The sequence below is a fragment of the Danio aesculapii genome, chromosome 7 (genome assembly GCF_903798145.1).
Source record: "Danio aesculapii chromosome 7, fDanAes4.1, whole genome shotgun sequence".
Taxonomy (NCBI): domain Eukaryota; kingdom Metazoa; phylum Chordata; class Actinopteri; order Cypriniformes; family Danionidae; genus Danio; species Danio aesculapii.
In genome coordinates this window covers 66,155,922-66,168,854 of record NC_079441.1, presented here as the reverse complement: position 1 = coordinate 66,168,854, position 12,933 = coordinate 66,155,922, and the positions used below count along the sequence as shown (strand labels likewise).

Here is a 12,933-nt window from a genome sequence, read left to right as displayed (position 1 = left end):
CTCACAGACGCTTGACTTGGTTGACTTAACATAATGTGATCTAGTAAGATTTACTATGTTCAAATAAAAAATGGACAATTTTGTATAGTTCTCTTTTTACAATGCACAGACTAGGAACTATACCCTAATTCCAGCATAATAATCTAGGAACTGTGCTGCTGTACCATGGCTGCAGCAGGTGCAACGATATTATGCAGCGCCTCCCTAAAATATCAATATAACCAACATGACCACCTTGCAAATAGGAGATGGAGACCACCTATTTGAACCAGAATGTAGAGAAGTGTCTAGTCCCTAGCCATATCGAACTAAAAATAGCAACTTTTCATTTTCCGTCAGTAGTACATGATGTAACTACAGAAGAGTCAAGCTAGAATTAGGAAAACTATCAAAACTCTACAGTCATTTGTAAGCGAGATACTAATGGTCTAATCAGTTTCACTGTAAAAATTAAAGGTTCCTGGAGGCACTTTTTGGGGTTTGTCACATTGCCACGCCGGCGGAACTCTCTAAAGAACCTCTAGGCACCATTTCAAAAGGGGCAGTTCATCAATCTCATTTTCTGGTCTCCACAATTGTCCTATTTAATTATGACAAAAAAAAATCTCTTGGTTCCTTTAAGTGCTAGCTTTTAGAAGAGAGATCCACCCGGAACTATTATAAAACTTTATAGATTTTAGAGTAACTCTTTTTTGAAAATTGAGTTCCTCCAATAACTTTCAAAGTGCTTCAAGGTCTTGGTGTAAGGAAACAGTGACTCCAGAACCTCAGTATTGACAAAAAGTGCTTGTAGGATCCCAGTTACAGCAAAAGGGTCCTGCAAGTACTGAAAAGACTGTCAGTGTTTCCTCAAGGAACCCCTTTTTTTAGAGAAAGAGCTTTAAGGCACTTAAAATACATTTTGAAGTTCCTTGAGTACTCAACAGGTTACTTGAAGCACCTTTACTTTTTACAGTGTATATATGCTAAGCTAAGGTAAAAGTGCTCCTGCTAGACCCGAAGATGGTAAAACTCAACTATTTAACTATAGGTGAGTTGTAAAATGAGCCAAAAAAAGAAAAAAAAAGAAAAATTAGCTACATTTTGTGTTAGATGAATTACAATTTACCACAACTAAGACTGCAGGAAAATGAGAGCACTGTCAACAATACTAGGATCTAATGAAGCCTCAATAAAGAGAGATAAGGGGACAACTCACTTGATTCCACAGACCTTGGTTCACGGAGTAATATTGCTCCTAGACATATACATGTAACTACAAAAGAGTCAAGCTTTAAATAGGAAAACTATCAAAACTCTTCAGTCATTTTTGAGTGAGGAGCTAATGGTCTAATCGGATTCAATTAAATATGCTAAGCTAAGCTAAAAGTGCTCCGGCTATACCTGAAGATCAGCTGACTGGATTTAAAAATGATAAAACTCAACTATTTAACTCTTGGAGAGTCATGAAATGAGCCAAAAAGTGAAAAAGTAGAGCGTTTTAAAACAAAAATGCCTTGGCTGGCCAGTACTTAGAACTGAATTGTGTTTTACCACAGCCAAAACTGCAGAAAAATGACAGCACTGTCAACAATTCTAGGATCTAATGAATCAGTTCTAATTTGAAGAATCGAAGGTCTAACCTGATTCAATTATATATGCTAAGCTAAGCTAAAAGTGATCCTGCCAGACTTGGATATTGGCTAACTGGATTCTAAAACGCTAAAACTCAACTATTTAACTCTAGGTGAGTTGTAAAATGAGCCAAAAAAAAAAGTTACATTTTGAGTTACATGATTTACACTTCACCACAACTGAGACTGCAGGAAAATGACAGCACTGTGAACAATACTAGGATCTTATGAAGCCTCAATAAAGAGAGATAAGGGGACAACTCGCTTCATTCCACTGACCTTGGTTCATAGAGTAATATAGCTCCTTGACATATATATGTAACTACAGAAGAGTCAAGCTTTAAATAGGAAAACTATCAAAATTCTTCAGTCATTTTTGAGTGAGGAGCTAATGGTCTAATCGGATTCAATTAAATATGCTAAGCTACGCTAAAAGTGCTCCGGCTATACCTGAAGATCAGCTGACTGGATTTAAAAATTATAAAACTCAACTATTTAACTCTTGGAGAGTCATGAAATGAGCCAAAAAGTGAAAAAGTAGAGCGTTTTAAAACAAAAATGCATTGGCTGGCCAGTACTTAGAACTGAATTATGTTTTACCACAGCCAAAGCTGCAGAAAAATGACAGCACTGTCAACAATTCTAGGATCTAATGAATCAATTCTAATTTGAAGAATCGAAGGTCTAACCTGATTCAATTATATATGCTAAGCTAAGCTAAAAGTGATCCTGCCAGACTTGGATATTGGCTAACTGGATTCCAAAACGGTAAAACTCAACTATTTAACTCTAGGTGAGTTGTAAAATGAGCCAAAAAAAAAAGTTACATTTTGAGTTACATGATTTACACTTTACCACAACTGAGACTGCAGGAAAATGAGAGCACTGTCAACAATACTAGGATCTAATGAAGCCTCAATAAAGAGGGATAATGGGGGCAACTCACTTCAGTCTATTGACCTTGGTTCATGCAGTAATATAGCTCCTAGAAATATATATATATGTTACTACAGAAGAGTCAAGCTTTAAATAGGAAAACTGTCAAAACTCTTCAATCATTTTGAGAGAGATGCTAATGGTCTAATCTGATTCAATTATATATGCTAAGCTAAGCTAAAAGTGCTCCCGCCACACTTGGATATTGGCTGAATGGATTCCAAAATGGTAAAACTTAACTATTCACCTCTAGATGAGATGTAAAATCAGCCAAAAAGTTTTTAAAAATTAAGTGTTCCTTAAAAAAATGCATTGGCTGGCCAGTAAGGGACTTACATTTTACCAAAACCAAGATTCCAGGAAAATAACAGCACTGTCAACAATACTACAGTGAAAAAAATTATTCATTGCATTTACTAAATTGTTTTAAGCGACACAGGCTCATTGTGAAAACGTAGCCCTGCGGACGTTTCTGGAGACAGCGAATTACGTAGGCGGAGGTACGTATGGCTGCATTTCATTTCTTTAAACGAACGCTACGAGGCGGTGTGACGCTATTCCTTTTCGCGCTTACCAGCTGAACGCTTACTTCCGTATGGACAGCATTCCGGCTCCAACCAGTTTGTCCCGTTAGCGCGCCACGTCCGTCGGCGGATTTGAGATGCAGAGAGGAGTTTACCACGAAGACGGGGGTTCGAGTTTGGTGAAGAGGGGTTCCAGAAAGTAGGTAAGACAAAAACAGAATCCAAAATATAAAACAAACAAGTGAATAGCAGGGTGAGGATGTGGTAAAAAAAAAAAGTCAGACGAGGGCTTTTATTTTTTTGGATTGCTTTTTAAACGTGTTGGTTGGGTTTAGGGCAGCGGGTGGGCGGGTCAATCGATAAAATTGGTTGGGTTTAGGGAAGGGGGAGGGTGGGTCAGCCGATCGTTCGCTCAGTCAGTCAGAAAGTCTGTCCAAAACTGAGTCGACAGCGGCCTCTGGTGGATTTACGCAAGAACAGCAGCCGCGAATGGCACTCGCGAGGGAAATTTGAGATCTCGAAATGCATATACGGCGACCTCTGGCGGATTCGCGAAAACAAATCTGCAGAAAAACGTGCCGACGGGACGTATTTCGTGGTCTCCAGAAACGTCCGTGGAGGTACGTTTTCAGAATGAGCCTGGGTTGGTTTTAAGGTAAGTGGTTGCAAACTATTTATATGGGCTGAATTTAAACACATTAAATTTAGTAAGTTGTTCAACTTAATTTGTTTAAATTCAGCCCGTATAAAGTGTTTGCAACCACTTACCTTAAAACAATTTAATAAATCTAATGAATGATTTTTTTCAGAGTAGGATCTAATGAAGCCTCAATAAAGAGAGATAAAAGGGAAACTCACTTCAGTCCATTGACCTTGGTTCTGTACCATGAGAATAACGCAGGGGTCAGACTTATTGAGCGTGTCTCGGTCCAACAGGGACTTGCAGGAAACTCGCAGCTCCACCTTGGATACGCAGGCGGCAGGTCCTCCTATTCCCGCCACCGGGGACGTCGCTTCCTGTGAGTCACTCATCCTGACAGAAAGCAGAGCGCGGAGGGTCGGCCGGAGATGGGGGACGGCAGATCTTTTAAAGCCTCAGTTTGATTGAAGCAGGTCTCTCCCATGCAGGGAGTCTAGCTCGTAGTATGACCTTGTATGTTTCTTTGTGAAGCAAAAGACGAGGAATGTCTTAAAATGTATCTGTCAGTTCGACTTAAAGTTGTTCGCAGAGAGGCATCTGTAGGTCTGAATCACTTTAGAGGAGAATGGGCTGCTGGGAGTGGTTCAGACTTAAAGGGATCAGATGGGATGTTGAAAATGAGAGATGTCCATTAGTATTACAACAGCGAAATCCCAGATGAGATATTCTGATGACAGACAGCCTCTTCACAACAAGCTCCTAAGTAAAAAAAAAAACATGTTTTAGGTAAAGAAATGGATTATAACTTGTGATACTGTCAAATCCTTTGTAGTTTCCTGTTTAGTACTGTTTTTATCTGCTTGTGTATCTCATGATTTATTCGTCTGTTTGTGTATCTGATTACTTGGTTACTTTTTCTTTTTCATGGCAATCTTTTGTTTTATGTCATTAAAGATCCAATCTACCTATTTGGGTGGGGGTTTGGGGGTGTCATTCATTCATTCATTTTCTTTTCAGCTTAGTCCCTTTATTAATCTGGCATTGCCACAGCGGAATGAACCGCCAACTTATCCAGCATATGTTTTACACAGCGGACACCCTTCCAGCTGCAACCCATCACTGGGAAACATCCATACACACTCATTCACACACATACACTAACGTACAATTTTGTTAACCTAATTCACCTATAGTGAATGTCTTTGGACTGCTGGGGAAAACCAGAGCACCCGGAGGAAACCTGCATGGACACGTGGAGAACATGCAAACTCCACACAGAAATGCCACCTGACCCAGCCGAGGCTCGAACCAGCGAACTTCTTGCTGTGAGGCGATTGTGCTACCCAATGCGCCACTGTAATGCCATGGTTTAGGGGGTGTTCACACTCTCAGAAATAAAGGTACACGAGCTGTCACTGGGGTGGTACCTTTTCAAGAGATACACATTTGTACTTAAAGGGTCCATATTGGTATCTCAAAAGTATACATTAGTACTTAAAAAATTTAAGAGGAACACTTTTGTACTTTTTAGGTACTAATATGTACCCTTGACGTATTAATATGGACCTTTTAGGTACAAATTTGTACCTTTTACAAAGGTACCACCCCAGGGACAGCTCGCGTACCTTTATTTCTGAGAGTGTACAATATAATCCTATCTTGCACTATTCTTGTACTGAACATTCACTCACTTATTTTCCTTCTGCTTAGTCTCTACTTCAGAGATCGCAACAGCGGAATGAACCGCCAGCTATTCCAGCATATGTTTTACGCAGCGGATGCCCTTCCAGCCGCAACCCAGTATTGGGCACCACCCATACACACTCATTCACACATACTCATACAATACGGCCAATTTAGTTTATTCAATTCACCTATAGCGTATGTCTAGGGGCTGTGGAAACCCAGAGGAAACCCCCACCAACACGGGGAGAACATGCAAACTCCACACACAAATGAAAACTGGCCCAGCCTGGACTCGAACCAGTAACCTTCTTGCTGTGAGGCGACAGCGCTAAACACTGAGCCACCATGCTGCCCTCTGTACTTGAAAAAATTGCAGTAATCAAAATTATTTTTGCATGTACTCTCTAACTGTTGACTTGAATGGACAAAGGGGCACTGAAATCACACTGTTGGGTCGCATATATGTTAAGGGATTGCATAAATCTAATGAACTGCAAGTTAACAACATGACTATGACACATTCACACTGATGTGATGTGCAACAGAAAGCTGTCTGGTTTAAAAGTGACGTCTGGGTGAGCTGTGCTTTATGCATTGCTACACTAATAGCAATGGACAGCTGATCTTTTTGGCCTCCGAATCTTGCTATGTGTGATGACACCTCATTTCTAACCTTTTGCCCTGATCTTAAGACAGCTTTGTTGGAACTAAGATTACATTACTTGCATTTAGTCAGTCTTAGTCAGAGTTTCCCAACCCTGTTCCTGAAGGCACACCAACAGTCCACATTTTCAGCCTCTCCCTAATCAAACACACCTGAATCAACTCACCAGAACATTAGAAGAGACTCCAAAACCTGAAGTTAATGGGTCAGATAAGGGAGACATCCAAAATATTACTGTTGGTGTGCCTCCAGCAACAGGGTTGGGAAACACTGGTTTAAGTTACTAGGTTTTCATCAAAATACATTCATTTGGGTTTTAAAAAAGAGAAACTCGTAAAGGTTTGTAAACACTTGAGACTGGGTAAATTGTGAGTAAATGTACATTTTATGGTGAAATATCCCATTATGCTCCTTTTTCATTATTTAATTGCATAATAATGAATACGTCAATATGCTGCTCTCTATAAAATTAAACACAACAAAAATGACAGCAGCGAGGAAGCAGTTAAGAAGCATCTGATCATGATGTTGATGTGTTTGCACCAGCTCTGCAATTCAGAGGCATCATGATGAGGTGATAAAATCAGTGTTATGATAGTTCCATTATAAAGTAGCCTATATTCGAGACGATATTGATCTGGTTATTGTGTTGTAGGTTGAATTAATTTAGTTTGCATGACACTGTATTGACATAACATTACAGAATAGCTATTTGGGTATTATAACATGGTTTAAGTTTGAAGACCTTGTTTTTCCCACTTCAGAATAGCTTAATGGCTTTGAAATTGACTTTTCATCGCCAATGACAGTCCAAAAATGTAAACCATTTGCCATCTAAGTTTGTAATTAAACTCACTGTGTAATAATTTTGAGTCCTAGCCAACCTTTTGTTTTGACTTCCTTCAGTGTTCGCGCCAAACAAACAACCGTAAATCGCGTTCGCGTTACCAAATATCATAAAATTGTAAATTTTATGCACTACCATTAATATCTAAAGGACGAAATAACCATTCGCGACTAGTGAATACAGTATGCATGCTATCATTCTGCCGGGAACGCGCTTGGTTCAGCAGCGCAGATCATGGACAGCTCCTCTCACATCTCTATATCCACTTTACTTCAAGAACCAATCAAGGCATTCAAGCAAGGTAATTACAACACGGTAAATGATTTATCTATCGTTACACATATTTGATTTCACTGACATTTAAACCGCGAATTAAATACTGAAATCTACGACAAAATGAAAGAGATTAATTGTCTGATCTTGTAATTGGCGCTTAGGTGCACTACGAGATGTGTCTAGCCTAAGTATTAAAAACAAACATACCAAACTTTTCTCTTTTTAACGCAAATAACCCATTTTAAACGGCGTGTAGATATAAATGACAATAGAGCAATATGAAGTGAGTGTTACAAGATTACACTTTAGTCCAGCTAACTTCATTTCACTCGCGGGTAACGTAAATACCGACTGTTTGTTTAGAAATTATCCGACAATCTACTTTATTGTTCGGTTATAAAAACACTCATCAACGTTGCTGTCGATTTAAGCATAGTTATTTAATTTTCCGTTGACATTTGTCATCACTGTCAAGTTATATATCTCACATAGGCTATGTAAACACCCTAACCACCACTAACAATATCGCATATGATAGCTAATAACAGCCTACTAATATATTAATGACACTAATATAAATGTCTTGATGACAAACAGCGAACATAATCTGGTAAGTAAATAGAAGAGCAGTGTTCTTACCTGCTGTTGCTGCTGCTCTTCTCAGTGTGTGTGTGTGTGTATGAGTGTTTGTGTGACTCAAGCCCACCGCGCGCTAGTTCTGCTTTGCCGTCATGTTACGTTGAAGAGCTACATTGGAGTGAATTTTACAGCTTCTTTATCCGAACAGCCTTGGCAAGAGAAAAGACTTTGCTTGACGTCAGTTTCGACAAGAAAGCGCACATGAAGCTTGAATGAATGTTTTGGTGTTTTAAGTGCCATTTTAAGGTAAATAATAGGGATATAATGGGTTAATTAAAACCATAAATAATCCGGGTTATTGGTCACACGTTTAGCAATTTAGAGATTAGCCTTAAGGTCTACAATACAGTACAAATTATATATCATATAAAATCATAACGAGTTGAAGTTTAACCTTCTTTTATTCATCCATTCATTTTCTTTTCAGCTTACGCCCTTTGTTAATCAAAAATCGCCACAGCGGAATGAACCACCAACTTATCCAGCATATGTTTTAAGCGGCAGGTGCCCTTCCAGCTGCAACCCATCACTGGGAAACATCTATATACAATCCTTCACACAAATACACTACGGACAATTTTAGCTTACCCAATTAACCTATACTGCATGTCTTTGGACTGCGGGGGAAACATGAGCACCCGGAGGAAACCCACGCAAACACAGGGAGAACAGGCAAACTCCACACAGGACCGCCTACTGACCCAGCCGGGGCTCGAACAAGCAACCTTCTTGCTGTGAGGCGATTGTGCTATCCATTGCGCCACTGTCCTGCGGTTTAGCTTAGACTTGCAATCAATTTAAATTAACTGAGATTTAAAACTATGTTCAACTTTGTGTGTGAGTGTGTGTGTGTGTGTGTGTGTGTGTGTGTGTGTGTATATACTGGTTTTGGTGGTTTACAAGTTTTGGTGGTTTACAAGTACTGTTTTTTCGGTAATGACATAAGTAAAGATAGTTGTACTGTATTACAGTAGTTTACGAGGACATTCCTGGTGTCCTTGTTATTCAAATTAGACTTTATGGGGTCTTTTGACAAATATTTGCCACAGTTTTCGTATGAGGGATAGATTTAGGGGTAGGGACATATAATAAGTGTTTTTTTGCTGTATAAAATACATTATGTCTATAGAGAGTCCCTATAAACCACCAAAAACAGCAAAAAACGGTCAATTTGTGGAAATTTGATACTTAAATCATCCGAATAAATAAGCTTTCTTGATGTTTGGTTTGTTAAGACTGAACAATATTCGTTCGAGATTTTAAAAAAATCAAAAAATTAGAAAATTGCCTTTAAAGTTGTCTAAATAAGTTCTTAGCAATGTATATTTTTGATTAAAAATTAAGCTTTGATATATTTACGAAAGGAAATTTACAAAATGGAAGGTGAAAAATTATGAAAATTGACATAAACGAAACGAAAATTGAACAATTTTGACTCATGCAACATATTGTAAATATACTTGTGCAACATAAGATTGGATTTGTGGTCCAGGGTCACAAAAATGTATTCATGTAAATTAGTCCACAGAACAAATACATTTAAATGAATAGAATAATAGCAAATAAATAGATGCTTGCCTTGGCTCTTGGTTCTTTATCTTTAATAAAATATGAAAATTTGCCTTTGCTTTGGAATGACGTTAGATTGACAGCTTAGGCAGATTTTCTATCAAACCAGGTATACCCCTTTACGAAACTGATGACCGCTGATAGAATTGGGCTATTTTATTAAGAAAATGCATTCAAGAATGAAAAACATGCAGAAGAAAGTTCAAGAAATTAATCAGATCTATATCCATCTAACCATAATGTGGGATGGAAATGTTACTGATGTCTTGTCAGTTTAGTGGCTAATTCGTATGAATTCCTATGAGTTGAGTCGTATAAAAATGTACAATTTATAAAAGGAGGCATGGCACCAAACCCCACCCCTAAACCCGACTGTCATTGGGGGATTAGCAAATTGTACTAAATTGTTCAATTGACATTGTTGTGACTATCCTTGATTGAAATTTCTAATTAGTCACATCTTGGGTCTGAGAGGTTTAGACGCTTCCTTATAATGCATAATAATACATAGCACGACAAGTCTTCATTTGTGGCTGTTTATTGTAGAGCTTGTTTGAACAAAAACTGATATGAAATAAACAAAATTAAACGACTTTGGTCTTAAAACACTGAAGGTAAGGTCTAAAGACCATATGCTCCCAGCATGCCCTGCTCCAGTAGGCCACACCCAGGTTTTTTAAGCTTCCTCTGAAAGTTTAGATTAGAAAGAAATCAAGATTAACACAAACTTTTAAATAAAATAAACAAATGGCTCCTACAGACATTGTACAAATTCATATAAATTATCCACTACAAATTGCCATGACATATTGTTTTGCCAGACCAACATGTTTGATCCATGATGGCATCTCCACCCCATAACCAATGCAGGACTTAAAGGATCTGATGTAAACATCACAGGACACCTTCAAGGTCTTGTAGAGTCCATTCTTTGGCTGTTTTGGCAGCATGTGCTGGACCAACGGCTTATTAGATTGTTGGTCATAATGTTTTGGCTCATATATGTACTTTTTGTTTCTTAATCCCTTGGGAATAGTAGAAATTTTAGTGTTTTTTGCTGTAGCTGACAAGAGGCTTCTACTGCTGTAGCCCATCTGCTTCAAGTTTCAATGTAATGTGCTTCCGAAAGGCTGTTCTGCATACTTAGGTTGTAATATTTGTTTTTTGGTTTGTTTTTTCCTCCATTCTCCTCTAACCGGGGTTCTGATGGTAGCTCAATTTGTCAAATTTTATCTAACGAAACAGGGGTAGCATATTTTGTCAGCTTCAAATGTCTATTAGAATGAACTACCACCTTAATAACCATGTAGAAACAGGGGTAGCGCATATTGTAAGCTTAAATTGTCTATCAGAATTGGCTATTTGATTTTCTTTTAGATATTTGGACTAGAAATAAGACCAAAACTTTAAATAATAAAAAAAATTAGCATTGTGTTATGCTATTATGCTATAAAATGCAAAAATATTTGCTATCACGCCATTATTTCTAGCATGTTTAACATCTTTAACGCGTGAAAATGCTATCAAGGCTGTATTCGGTCGCTTGCTTGATTTAATATAGCATGTTTAGCACTTACAGTAGCACTTTAGCTAGCATATTTTGTTGCTAGTGTTGAACTTTAGCAGATCGTCATGTCTAAATGCATTGAACTACAGCCACAAGTCATCATTTACACATAATTTACAGGCTGCCATTTTGTCGAATGGCCCACTTCATGTAACTTTGTTATCAGGGTCTCAGAATAATGTCAGTAATGTAGTGCTAGCCTGACCACATGAGCAAGTTAAACGCTGTAGAGCTATTGAAACGCTGTTATGTTGTTGGCTAATGCCCTCTTTTTTTGATAGCATAATGGCGGAAGTGGTGAAAATAGCATTGTTAGACTCTTCTTACGTAACATTACTTTAAGCTACAGCGCCTCACAACATCCAAAATATTCTTTTGTGTGGGATTTTCAAAAAGCTCAAAGGTCCTAGAGGTAAAATAGCATCTATTTTATTCCAAAACAAGAAAACAGGACTGGATTTTGAGCTAAAAACATAGCATTCTTGTAAAATTTAGTCATGTAATGTAGTTTCATGTTTATTTAGACAGCAAGGATGAATATTGATGTGTTGGCTAAACATTAAAAAGTGTACAACACAGCATTCAAATCATTTAAGTCTCATTCTAATAGCAGAGCAAGTAGCGAAGGCCCAAAGGTGAAACACTCACATGTATGCATGTAACAAATGCCGTTATTTTGCATCTAGATCTTTTTTTCTCTCTCCATGCCTCCCACATTATTTTCTCTTTATTATTTATGGAACAGTTTAGTTGGTCTGGAAGTGAAGTGGGAGAGAGAATAGAGCTGGAATCATCAAAGATAAAGGGCTATTTACTTTCTGCACAATAAGACGTTGTTGTCTTGCGATCACTAGATTGTACTGAAGATTTTAAACAGTCTCTGCTTTTCTATCCTTAAAGAACATCAGGAGCAAAGGACAGACAGTACGTTATGTCAGCCACAGGAAACACAGCTGTTTTTGGCCAAAATGACTTCAAGATTATGAGGTAAGTGTTTAATGCCACCATTTTAGTCTACAGTGGTCAACATTTGAAGTGGATCAAAAAATAGTAATTCAAAACAAGAATGGATGTTGTTCAGTCATTTTAGGACAACTTTGGTGAAAGGTTTTGATGCACTTCAAATGTTGACGACTGTAGTTTTGCTGAGGTGACTAGCATAATGCTAACATGTTTCCGCTATGGTTCTTTACGCAAAATGGCAGTTCATATAGCACCACACCGACTGTTTTGATTTTAAAAAGTCTTTTTGTGGGCCTTTTTTTACCGCCTTTTGAATCTGTAACTTTAGAAACATCTTTCAAGACACTTTATTACTGATTTTCATTTTCAACAAGTACTTGATATCATTTTTAAATTGATAGTTAACCCCAATATGAAAATACCATAATTTATTCACACCTTACTTTGTTCAAAACAACAGTTTTTTTTTTGTTCTGTTGAGCAAAAACATAATATTCTGAAGGAAGATGGAAACTGGTCAACATTGACTTCCATGGTGCTTACAAATGCCACCATTTTAGTCTACAGTGGTCAACATTTGAATTCGATCAAAATAAAGAATAATTCACGACAAGAATATTCAATAGTTTTAGGACAACTTTGGTGAAAGGTTTTGATGCACTTCAAATGTTGACGACTGGTTTCGCTGAGGTGACTAGCATCATACTAAAATGTTTCCGCCATGGTTCTTTAAACAAAATGGCAGTTCTAAATAGAACCACACTGACTGTTTTGGTTTAAAAAAGTAATTTTGTGTTTAAGTTTGGGGTTCTTTTTTTCCCGCCGTTTTGTCTTTTAAATCTGTAACTGTGGAAACATCTTTTCAAGACATTTTATTGTTGATTATAATCCTCAACAAGTACTTGATATTATTCTTAAAGTGATAGTTCACACCAAAAAAACAAGCAAACACTGTCATTTACTCACCCTTGACTTTGTTCCAAACCAGTCTGTTTTTTTGTTCTGTTGA

The 12,933-nt window shown here is 37.7% G+C and overlaps 1 protein-coding gene across 1 annotated transcript in view; it reads right to left on the bottom strand.

Moving 5' to 3' along the window:
• Positions 1-4,463, bottom strand: part of cpne7 (copine VII) — a 123,224-nt gene extending 118,761 nt beyond the window's left edge. The window contains exon 1 of the mRNA XM_056460797.1: positions 3,932-4,463. Coding sequence (XP_056316772.1) covers positions 3,932-4,105 — 174 coding nt within the window. The 5' untranslated portion in view covers positions 4,106-4,463. The remainder of the gene's footprint in view (positions 1-3,931) is intronic.
• Positions 4,464-12,933: the final 8,470 nt, after the last annotated feature.